The sequence below is a fragment of the Dermochelys coriacea genome, chromosome 6, assembly GCF_009764565.3.
Source record: "Dermochelys coriacea isolate rDerCor1 chromosome 6, rDerCor1.pri.v4, whole genome shotgun sequence".
NCBI classification, from domain to species: Eukaryota; Metazoa; Chordata; order Testudines; family Dermochelyidae; genus Dermochelys; species Dermochelys coriacea.
The window spans coordinates 52,120,822-52,133,331 of NC_050073.1; the positions used below are offsets into that span (position 1 = coordinate 52,120,822).

The 12,510-nt window shown below is 50.0% G+C and overlaps 1 protein-coding gene across 7 annotated transcripts in view; it reads left to right on the forward strand.

The window, feature by feature from the left end:
• Positions 1 to 8,583: 8,583 nt before the first annotated feature.
• Positions 8,584 to 12,510, forward strand: part of ALKBH3 (alkB homolog 3, alpha-ketoglutarate dependent dioxygenase) — a 73,836-nt gene continuing 69,909 nt past the window's right edge. For 2 of the 7 annotated variants that reach the window (XM_043517730.1, XM_043517725.1), the window contains exons 1-2: positions 8,737 to 8,877; positions 12,073 to 12,195. In XM_043517730.1, the coding sequence (XP_043373665.1) occupies positions 12,117 to 12,195 (79 nt within the window). In that variant the 5' untranslated portion in view covers positions 8,737 to 8,877; positions 12,073 to 12,116. The other 5 variants (XM_043517726.1, XM_038407349.2, XM_043517727.1 and 2 more) reach the window with 5 other exon arrangements.

Below are 12,510 nucleotides of genomic sequence, written 5' to 3' on the forward strand. Positions count from 1 at the left end.
TTGCAAGAAATGCTCTTTTTAATAGCAAGAAAGAGAAGCCTATGTCACTACCATAAAGTAGTGTTGTCCTGCTTCCTGAGTGTGATTGGTGAAAAGTTTGAAATACTAAGATTTTTTTTCAATGTCTTAAAACATATAATAAATTACCATTGAAAAGTTTCCAAAAGGACAAGTGGCTTCTTGTCTCTTAAATAGTAGAGGGGAGATTCCCCTTTCAACACACCTAATGCAAATCTGTAAAAGAGGAGTTAGTCCTGAAAATCATCAGAAGGGGACAAACCAGTTTTGAGCAGGAGAAAAGGGAGACACATACACAATTCAGAGACTATGCCGCTCTAACTGTTAAAATCACCCTGAAGGTTGGTTAGGCTGAAAGGTTAGTTTAGAGTAGGGGTGGGCAAACTTTTTGGCCTGAGGGGCCACATCGAGGTTCCAAAACTGTATGGAGGGCCAGGGAAGGATAGGGAAGTCTGTTCCTCCCCAGCTTGACCTCCGTCCCCTCCCACTTGCCACCCCCTGACTGCCCCCTTCAAAACCCCCCACCTATCCAACCCCCCCTGCTCCTTGTCCCTTGACCGCCCCTCTTGAGACCCCCTACCCCTAACCGCCTCCCCTATTCCCTGTTCCCTGACTGCCCCAACCCCTATCCACACCCCCAGCCCCTGACAGCCCCCCCAGGACTCCCACACCTATCCAACCACCCCGGTTCCCCATTCCCTGACTGCCCCCCTCAGAACCTCCACCCCAGCCAACCGCTCCCTGTCCCGACTGCCCCCTGGAATCCCTTGCCCCTTATCCAACCTCCCAGCACTCTTACCATGCCACTCAGAGCAGCATGTCTGGCAGCTGCCTGGCCAGAGCCAGCCATGCCACCGCACTGCAGGAGTTTGCAGCCCCACCACCTAGAGCGCTGGCGGTATGGCGAGCTGAGGCTGTAGGAGAGAGGGTACAGCAGGGGCGGGGCCGGGGGGCAGATGTGGCCTGCGGGCCATAGTTGACCCATCTCTGGTATAGAGCAATGGTTCTCAATGAGGGGTATGCATACCTTTAGGGGTATGCAGAGGTCTTCCAGGGGGTACATCAACTCTTCAAGATATTGGCCTAGTTTTACAACAGGTACATAAAAAGCACTAGTAAAGTCAATACAAACTCAAATTTTATAAAGCCTATGACAGCTCTATATACTATACACTGAAATGTAAGTACAATATTTATAATCCAATTGATTTTATAATTCTATGGTAAAAATGAGAAAGTAAGCAATTTTTCAGTAATAGTGTGCTATGTCACTATTTTATTGTCTGATTTGGTAAGCAAGTAAAGTGAGGTGAAACTTGGGGTACACACCAAATCAGACTCCTGAAAGGGGTACAGTTGTCTGGAAAGGTTGAAAGCCACTGGTATAGAGCACACTACTGTATCTCTGACTTACCAAGAACAGGACACAGAGAATGGAGCCTTTTAAAAGTTCTTCTACTGCAGTATACTTAACAACTGTCATCCTTTTTAATCTTCACTAACCTATAGAGTATGATAACTATCTTAGAGAAAAATCCTCCTGAACAAGTGAGTATTTGAAGAATATGGTTCTGAAGAGCCAAAAACCAGATTTTCTTGACAGGAGACCAGTCAGATGGAACCTGAAGGAAGCTACTGCCTGCAGCAGATGTACTTAAACAGATTTAAGGTGAAGAAACCTGAGGATTCTGCTTGACACCCATTATCCATGCTATCCCATCAGTTGGGAATCATCCAGGATAAGCAACTTCCCAGCTGAGGTGAAAAGACACTCTAATTATAGAGACACAAGGTGGGTGAGGTAATATCTTTTATTGGACCAGCTTCTGTTGGTGTGACACACAAACTTTTGAGCTTACACTGGGCACTTCTTCAAGTCTGGGAAACAGCTACAACAACACTGCATATGCTAAGTATAGACAGACACTTCCAGTAAAATGGATTAAACATAAAATGTATCCTAGTCGTATTGCTTGTATTTTGCCTATGCTGAAAAGTTGTTTTTCATAAACCTTTCCCTGAAGACCTCAGTAATTAGAAACCTTATCTTCCTGAGCAGCTTGCTGACAGGTAACCTCTTCTAGGGATTGCTTAAATCTTTGAGTCCACTGACTGACTTGAAACCAAATATACCCAATTGTTTTATAGAGGCACACATCTGTATTTAAGTTGTCTGTCTATGACTTCACAGGTGTTAGTTTATTGTGCGGGGGGTGGGGGAGGAGAGTTGAGAAAGAGAGAGAAAAATTAGCCTAAGGAGTTATCTGCAGTATTGAGTATTTGATTCCTATTTTGTAATTTTCTGGGTTATTCAATATACCTATGCAGGACAGCCATTAGTGTAATAACCATTAATTTTATATATAAGGTCTATATAGCCCACATATTAACAGGCATGGACTCTGATATGGAAAGTCTTAGATCATGTACTGTGACTTATGGATTTTAACCAAATTTAGTGTCTAGAAATTCACCATATCAGTTCCATCCACTTGTGGTGGTGGTGTCCACCAAGCTAAACACCCGGTACCTTTGAATGTTTGTACCACTATCATCTCACTGGCAATGACCTTGTTCACGTATTCCTCTAGAACCACATTGCCCTGGCACCTTAAAATGGACTGTTAATCTGATTCTGAAAGAGTTCCTACAGATCAGAATTCTTTTCTACAACCCATCCATATATCTCCTCTATCTTCAATGCACAGTTTGCGCTCTTGGCACTGAGACATACACAGATTGAGAGAAACACTATTGTGGGGTTGGGCCACAATCCTATACCAGATGCAGCACTTACCCTTCTGGCAACCTCGGGGAGTTCCCCCAGATTCGAGGGCAATTTCTCCTCAGCCCCAAACTCCAAGATGGTTGAGGTGCTATTCTTAGTCTGCAACCATCTTTGGTGCTGATGCTGGCACAAGATCACCATCCAGGCGCTCTTCACCTATGGGTACTGTCCTGTCCTCATGAATGCTGGCACATGATCTCCACCTGGGTGCTGGTCTCTGGCCAGAACCATCCTCTGTGCTGAAATTCCTACCCATCAGGTGAGAGGTTTTAACACCAGCTCCAGTTCTTTTCCCTTCTGAGCTCTTAATCCACTGGACCAGACAGACATTTTCATGGCTCCAGTGAGTACCACCTCATTCTCTACAGATGAGCTACTGTATCTAGGTCAACACTACTCCAATCACTGATGTTACAAGGAATACCAGAGCTCATAAGAGGTTGGGTAACCTCCTGAGGATCCATTGCATTAGTGCAAGATTCCTCTTGGCTTGGTGGACATTGATTCTTTTGGTCCAGCTAGAATGGCTCTGTCTTATAAATGAGATACTTTGTGCCCCAGATAAGTGCCTTGAAAAGGGTATTAAGGACATGGAATAACTTTATCACATCCCATCCGGGTGCTCGATGATGGTGGCTGTGAATGAAAATCCAAGACACTAATGAACAAATCCATTCCCAAGGAGAAAGAAGCTAAAACACTTGATTTATTTAGAAGAAAAATTTACTCCTCATCTGGCCTACAATTTAGAATTGCAAATCACTAGGTGTTACTGGCCAGGTATGACTATTCACATTTGGATGCAAGGTCTAAATTTCAGGACAAATTACCAGAGGAGACAAAAGAGGAGTTTAAGGCCTTTATTAATGAGCATTGTCCAGTTCTCCACTCTTCTTTACAGGCTGCACTAGACAATGCAGACTCAACAGTCTGAGTCATGGCCATGGCCATTACTATGCATTGTGCTTCATGACTCCAGGGATCAGGCATTCTGCTTGAAGTGCTGCAGACGATAGAAGATTTGCTGGTGAAGGCACAAGTTTTATTGGCAAAACTGACAAGGTTCTGCACTCTCTCTTAAAAGATTCCAGGGCAACTCTGAAGACTTCAGGGATTTATACCCCTGCTGTAGAGGAAGAGGAAGCATTTTCATCCTCCTGTCCAGTTAAGAGATCCCTTTTATTCACTATGGCAGCCTAATTACTCCAAGAGATTTCAGAGGTCTCAAAAAAAGGGACTGCCTCCCCATGTTTCTCCATCATCTGCTACCACTAGACATTCTTCCACCTCAAAGCAATCTATTTGACTTCTTGGTTGAGGACAGTGAACCTCTCATGGAGATTTCCCCTCCCTTTGGCAACAAGCTATTCCACTTCCTAAGGGTTGGATCACATCAGACCAGTGGGTTCCAAACACAGTGGAACTGGGATATACTCTACAGTTCACATAGATGCCTCCCATTCCCTGTCCCTTTCCAGTGACCAATCCCACAAGCCCATACTGATTAAAATAGTACAGTCTCTGTTGCAGTTATGGGCCAGGCAGGAAGTGCCCCCTTGCCTTCAGGGGAGGAATTTTATTCACAGTATTTTATCATACCAAAAGCCTAGGGATGCCTCAAATCCATTCTGGACCTGCAAAATCTCAACCAATTTAAAAAAAAAAAAAAAAAAAGTATGGTTACGCTATCTTCTACTATTCAGACCTGTCTCCTAATGACAGGTTTGGTGCCCTCATCTCAAGGGATGCATGCTTCCATGTGGCTATACACAAGTTCTTAAGATTTGTAATAGAAGAGATTCATCAGTTCATGGACCTTCTGCTTGGCCTGTCTTCTGCCCCCCGAGTTCTCAAAAAATGCACAACAGTGATGGCAGCACATTTTTGAAAGATGGGCAGCCCATTGTATCTATTCCTGGATGACCGGTTGCTCCATGGACAGTCCAGACAGCAGGTGCAAGAAGTGGGGCAGAGGGATCATTCTCTCTTCCAGTCCTTGGGCCTTCAAAGACCAATCAGTTTTGACCAGTCTCAGGAGGGGGGCTGACTCAGGGTCTCTCTCTGGCTCTGACTAGACACTTGGCCTCTCCCAAGAGCCACTGCATCCCCACAATGATGAGGAACTGCCTGAGACTACTAGCACGTGTCCGCTTACCACATACATGACTCAGTATGCAGATTGCGCATACGTGACTTCAGCTTACCTCTGGATCACGTAGCAGTGGTTGAAGTCAGTTAACAGTCCCTCCTGAAATCCGCTGGATATGCTGACTCATGTACGTTCAATTCTCCTGTGCTCCCTGAACTAGTGGATGGACTTGGCCAAAATATGCTGTGGAGTTCCCTTTGCTCTGACTCTTCCCTCAGTGACTCTAGTCACAGATGCTTCAATACATGGCTGGGGGGCACCTCTGTGAAATTTAAGAACTCAGGGTCTATGGTCGCATCAGGATCTCACCAGTCACATCAGTATCTGGGAGCTTTGGACTATATGCCTGGCCTGTTGAGTATTTCTTCTTCACATAGCCAGCTGCTCAGTGCAGATTCTCACAGACAACACTGTGGTGATTTTTGACCTTAATGAACAGAGAGGGCCAAATCTAACCCCCTTTGCCAAAATGCATTGGGCCTTTGGAATTTTTGGAGAACAGGATATCGCTGAAAGCATGTAATCTCCTGGGATTTCAGAATTCCCCAGCAGACAGACTCAGTAGGTCATTCATCAGAGACCACAAGTGTCTCTCAGATCCAGCGTCATAAAGTCCATTTTTTTATACGTGGACTGTACCAGAGTTGGACCTGTTTGCCACCTGCCAGAACAGATTCTATTGAGACCCCAGCCCTGGGTCAATAATGGGCGCCTTTCTGATGTTATGAAAGGGCAAGCTTCTTTATGCTTTCCCCAATCCTGTTTAGTGCCCAGAGTATTAGCCAACATCAGACAGGACCATGCCAGTCTAATCCTAATAGCACCAACCTGGCCTTGTCAACATTAGTTTTTCAGTCTGTTGAACTTCCGAGATCCAGTTCCCCTCCCTTTTAATCTCACAAGATCGTGGCCAGACTGCATCCCAGCCCTGTCAGTCTGCATCAAACTGCCCAGATGCTAAGTGGTTAGATTGTCAAGAGTCTGCCTGTTCTGCCACAGCTCCGAGTGTTCCTTTGAATATCAGAAAGTCGTCTACATGATATACAGACCTTATGAAATGGAAAAGGTTTTCATTTTGGTCCTGATAGAGGAATTCCTTCCATGGCTGCTATTCATTTTATCTTGGACTACCGTCTCCATCTGAAAACTGTCCTCTCAGTTCATTCAGGGTATACCTTGCTACTATTTGTTTCACCCTCCTATAGGGAGGTGGCAAATCTGTTCTCCAACCCAACTGCTATCAGGATTTTAAAAGGTTTGGACACTCCCTTTCCTCCTGTAAAGGATTCAGTCCATTCCTGGAATTTAAACTCGGTTCTGTTAGGGTTTATAGGACTCCTTTTCAAACCACTGGCCATCTGTTTATTGTCCTGTCTACCAACTAGCATTGTTTTTAATAGCTATTAACTTGGCTAGGATGATTGCTGAGCGGCAAGCTCTTATGGCTGACTTTTTGCATACTTCTGTTTTACAAAGATAAAGTGATTTTTTATGTGCTGCTTAATTTTTTTATGTGCTATTAAGATAGTTTTGGATTTTTATTTGAATCAGACTTTATTTGCCAATTTTTCTTTCTGGAGGCTTACCCTCAAGGATGAAGTGCAGCTACATACCTTGGGCATTAGAACAGAAGCAGCTTTTTGCTTGGCCGATCTAAGGGATTTCAGTTTAGCCTCAATTGTTTTTCATTTGCTGATTGAACAAGTTGTGGAACAGGTGTGTAACCATATTTTTAGTATCAGTAAAATGTTGCATCAGAATGAACTCTTCTCCAAATCCTTTGTCCTAGGTAGAAGGCGCGGCCGTCCTTCCACTAAAGTATAAATAGAGCTGTGGTTCTGTAACTAGCATTACCACTGTCACCATGAAACACATACCTTTATTCTAACCATTTAATTTTTCTGCAGGCCAATTTTCATCCCTTCTGGGATTCGTGAGCGGTCAATGCTCTATCTGTAGGCATATAGTCACGCATGTAGTGGCATAGTGAAGAATCATTACTCAGCCCTTTCTCATCTTCAAAGCATTTTACAAATGACTAATGTGTCAGGATCATCATTTCCCTCTTTATCGTCCTTTTACAAAGAGACAGAGGCTAGTAACTTCTTCAAGGCTCATGTTAGTCTAAACTTAAAACTGGCTGCAGTACCCCCCAACTGCAACCCTATGAGGAGAACATAGCTTATTTAGCTCAGGCAGCAATGGCAAAGGAAATACATGAGCAACACTGAAACTACTTCTAGCTCTGGACTTTTGAAAGGGGGTACTGAGGCTGCAAGCCCCTATGCTCCCTGCCTTCTGGAAATAATTGTTGGCATTTAGTAGCCAGCAGCCTGATTATTGCTGTACAAACACCAAGAGCTGCCCCCGCCTGATGTGGTGAGCCTTCAGCATAGATCAGATGATGATTAGCTGCTAGGACACCACCAGTTCAGTGGGAGCTAGGGGTAGGGTTTTCTGAAATATTGTGGGGCCAGGGCACCTGATGCGTGCAAACCTGCGCTTTATACCATTGAGGCTGCAGCCACAGCTAGAGGGCTTAGGCACCCTACTCTTTCCGAGCAGATACATGTTGTTTAGCATAATAATGGTGGCTGAGTGCGACTGTGATGAGTTTCAGGCCCTCTTGAAGTCCATTCCACCTCTCCTTTTCTGTCACTGGCTTATGGAAATGGATGGGGCTAGGGTAGCAGGGGCGGTCTCGTTGACCATGGTTACTGGGGTGGAAGGAATGAGCTATAACTGGGACCCTACCCAATCCATGGTCCATTTTGGTCAATTGCAGGGACAGAGGATTTTTTAAACTGTAAATTTCATGATTTCAGCTATTTAAATATGAAATTTCATGGTGGTGTAACGTTAGGGGGCCTGAGCGCTGAAGGAGTTGGGGCGGGGGGCTGGCAGCACTACACCCTTTACGGTCTGTGCCGGTGCTGGCAGCTGCTGGCCAGGAGCCCAGCTCTGAAGGCAGAGCTGCCGTCAGCAGCACCCCAGCGCTAAGGATGGCACGGTGTGGCGTTGCCACCTTTACGGCGGTGCTGCTGCGGGCAGGGCCTTAGCTTCAGAGCAGTGCAGAAGTAAGGGTGGCACTCCGGTGACCCGGCTGGGGTCAGGACCCCCTCCTCTGAGCCCCCCTGGTCTCCCTGTGTGAAGGACAGGGTGGTGGAAAAGCACCCAAAGGGCCCGCTTTCCCTGGGATGTGTTTCCCCGCGGCGAAGGCGGCAGGGGCCTAGTGCTAACGAGAGACCAGAGAAACCCGTTGGCGCCTGAAACCCCTGCGCTGTGAACGTTGAGGGAGCGTGGTTCCGTTTTGTGAAAAAATAAAAATCTCTACGGCCGAAGCCTGCGTCTCCGAGCCTCCGCCGCCCTCGCGCCCTGAACCACCCGCGGCCGGGGCGAGGCCCGTCAGCCCGGCTCCCGGGCCCTCGGCGACAGGGGCTGCGGCGGCAGGACCCGAAACCCGCCCTTCAGCGGCTGCCGCCTGGGGCTAGGGCAACGAGCGTCCCGTTTCCGTGCCGGGGGGGGCGGTTTATCCCAGCAAAGAGCGCGGGGAAGGCGGCTTGGGAGCGGGCCCTGCTGCCAGGAACCGCCCGCGGCCGGGGCCCGCCTCTAGCCTCCCGCGGCGCCAGCGGGGTGTGACGGGAGAAGCGGCTTCGTTGAAAAGGGGGGCGGGAGGGTGTGGGCGCCGGGCAGAGCTGCCTCGGGGGCCCCGGCCGGACACTCGAGAGACGCCTCAGCCCCGGCCCTGGGCGGGGCCGAGCCGCCGCCGGTTGAGGTCGGGCCCGGGGCAGGGCGGAACCGGTGCGGGGGGAAGCGGAGCCTGGTGGCCCGGGAAGCGGCGGCGGCGGCGGCAGCGGCAGCTTCCGGGCGGGGACAGGCCCCGGCGCTGCGCTGGGATCCCCGCGGGGCTGGGCAGAGTGAGGCGCCGCCGCGCTAACCCCGCGCCCAGGCGGCCGCTGCCCCGGGGGGGTCGGGCAGACAGATGCCGCCCCTCAGTGGGTGCGGACTGGGGGCATCTCCCTGCGGGAAACCGCAAAACCCTGAAGGGAGCAAACGTGGGTGGAGCTGGGGCCGGGCTTGGCGGGCCTCGCTACTTGGGCGCCACTGCGCGCGCGTCCAGCGCTGCGCTCCCAAAACCCGTGATGACAGACCTGTGACCACCCCCGCCCCCCCGCCCGCCCCACGCAGCCCCCTCAACACCATCCCCCGCGCTCCGTCTGCGGCACCCCTGCGCTGCCCCACGTACCCCTCCCTCCCTCCGCGCCGCTCGCCACCCCCTCCTCTGCCCCGCCCTTCTCTGCTGCACCCCTCCTCGCCCTCTCGCCACCATCCTCTGCCCACGCCCTTCTCTGCTGCACCCCTCCTCTGCCCTCTCGCCACCATCCTCTGCCCACGCCCTTCTCTGCTGCACCCCTCCTCGCCCTCTCACCACATCCTCTGCCCACGCCCTTCTCTGCTGCACCCCTCCTCGCCCTCTCGCCACCATCCTCTGCCCACGCCCTTCTCTGCTGCACCCCTCCTCTGCCCACGCCCTTCTCTGCTGCACCCCTCCTCACCCTCTCACCACCATCCTCTGCCCACGCCCTTCTCTGCTGCACCCTTCCTCTGCCCTCTCGCCACCATCCTCTGCCCTCTCGCCACCATCCTCTGCCCACGCCCTTCTCTGCTGCACCCCTCCTCGCCCTCTCACCACCTCCTCTGCCCACGCCCTTCTCTGCTGCACCACCATCCTCTGCCCTCTCGCCACCATCCTCTGCCCACGCCCTTCTCTGCTGCACCCCTCCTCTGCCCACGCCCTTCTCTGCTGCACCCCTCCTCACCCTCTCACCACCATCCTCTGCCCACGCCCTTCTCTGCTGCACCCTTCCTCTGCCCTCTCGCCACCATCCTCTGCCCTCTCGCCACCATCCTCTGCCCACGCCCTTCTCTGCTGCACCCCTCCTCGCCCTCTCACCACATCCTCTGCCCACGCCCTTCTCTGCTGCACCACCATCCTCTGCCCTCTCGCCACCATCCTCTGCCCACGCCCTTCTCTGCTGCACCCCTCCTCTGCCCACGCCCTTCTCTGCTGCACCACCATCCTCTGCCCTCTCGCCACCATCCTCTGCCCACGCCCTTCTCTGCTGCACCCCTCCTCTGCCCACGCCCTTCTCTGCTGCACCCCTCCTCACCCTCTCACCACCATCCTCTGCCCACGCCCTTCTCTGCTGCACCCCTCCTCTGCCCTCTCACCACCATCCTCTGCCCATGCCCTTCTCTGCTGCACCCCTCCTCACCCTCTCACCACCATCCTCTGCCCACGCCCTTCTCTGCTGCACCCTTCCTCTGCCCTCTCGCCACCATCCTCTGCCCTCTCGCCACCATCCTCTGCCCACGCCCTTCTCTGCTGCACCCCCTCCTCTGCCCTCTCACCACCATCCTCTGCCCACGCCCTTCTCTGCTGCACCCCTCCTCGCCCTCTCGCCACCATCCTCTGACCCCATCCACACCCTTCTCCGCTGTACCCCCCCATGACTGCCCCCTAGGCTGCCCCAAGCAACCCCTCCTCTCCACCCCTCACCACCATCCCACACACCCTCCTCTGCTGCACCCCATGCCCCCTCAGCCACACCCCTTCCTCTGTTGCACTCTCTTCTCTGCTGCACTCTGCCCTGCTGCCTCACGCACAAATTCTGCTGCGCATACACCCCTGCCACTCCATGCCCACTCTCCTTTGCACCCCTCCCCACGGCCGCATGCACTTTTCTGCAACCCCCACACACCCCCTTTCACACTCCTGCCCCATTTCCGTCCTCACCTATACACCCAATTCCCTTCATTTCCTTTCTCCTCACTGCACCAGCACACACAGGGGTGCTGGAACTGGGGGTGAGGGAGCACCTCCTAGCTTGAAGTGGTTTCCATCATATACAGGGTTTACAGGTTTTTTTAATGGCTTTCAGCACCCCCATTATACAAATTATTCTAACACCACTGCCCATGCATGCTCTCACACTTCCACCAGTACTTATTCCCGCTCCTCCGCCCCCTCATGCATAGACACATACATAACTTCCCCTTTGCCCCCAATAGGCACACAACTACTTCTCCCTTCCAACACTTCCCTCTACCAACCACCACTCCCTTGCACCTAGGCATGCACAGACACTCTCACTTTCCTCCTCCATGCATATGAAAGCAAACACTCTCCTACACATGCACAGATGGATCCACTTAGCTTCTTTGGTGCTCTGGGTGCTGCATAGTAAAACTAGGGTAAGTTAAGTAAAACTAACTGTGCAGTTAAACATAGGCACGGCCTATTGCCCAGCCATTTGTTGGTTTGTTTTATTTAGCATTGTGTATTCGCTCCCTCCTCATATTTCTTTTTCCTCTCTGAGGAGGTACACTAGTTACTATGGCAGCATAGATGTCATTAGAGTAGGCGGTGCTAAGTAACATCTGTAAGGGCAGCATAAATTCTGTTTATAGGATATTCTGACACAGCTAGCCAGTTTGTGAAATGTACTAACCTAAAGGAAGGCTTTCATGGCCACATGTTTGAAACAGATGCCTGGCTTGCTTTCTATCTAGAAAAGGTGTGGAATGTCTGGACATGCATAGTACACTACTCAGATATAAAATCCCCTTCTTCCCCCATTGTGGGGGTGTGTAGGTCATCTCCCTGTAGAGTTTATGGATTAGAAAGCAGGGCTAGGGAAGAGTGTAAGGAAATGAGTAAAGAGTGAGGAAAGGGACATTTTAGGAAATCAGAATTACTTACTGAGGTCTGCCTGGGCAGGTTTTGTTGGGAGGTAAGCCGTGCCTAATTTGTAATGAAAGAAGTACTAGGGCTCAAGAAAATTAGGTGCCAGGGTTCATGCAATTTTTTTACATTCATAACTGATGCAGCAAGCCCAGAGGTGCTGGGGCTATGAACTGTCAAGCTTAGAGGTGCCCTGGCAAGCCTTGGAACAAATTAATCTGTGGGGGTAAGGCAAGTGATGAAGTCCATAATGTGTAATGCACCAGCTCACTAGAAAAGTGTTTCCATAAACACTTCCATTCTGTTGATATTTTAATACTTGGCTCTAAAATGCCTAACCAACTTGTTTCTTATGTTTGAAACACAAGGGAGAGGTGAAACACAGTCTAAGGTGCTGAAAGATGCTGTGAAAAAGCATGGAAGATAAAAGACGGAGAGCCAGAGTACAGGGTGGCTGGGCTGGACCTGTTAAGAGCAGAGCAGCCTCACATGCAGGCAAGATATTGTGTTTTTCTTTGTGTTCCTGGTTATGTTAATCTTTTTTTCTCCTGTCTTTTTTAAAATAATTTTAATTATTTAAGTTTTTCCTAATATTTTATAGAGATATTCTAATCCTGAATGAATTTGTTTTCTTGTGTGATCCTGGACGCATCATTTGATTCAAATAGCCCAGCTGGAGTATCGGAGAGAGCTATAATTTCCATGAGAATTGATACTATAGTTTAGCTGAGTTGAGCTGCTCTGAGGAAATGAATTATATAAAGACATACTGCTCATCTGTGACCCAGACATTTAGTATTCTAGGGAGAG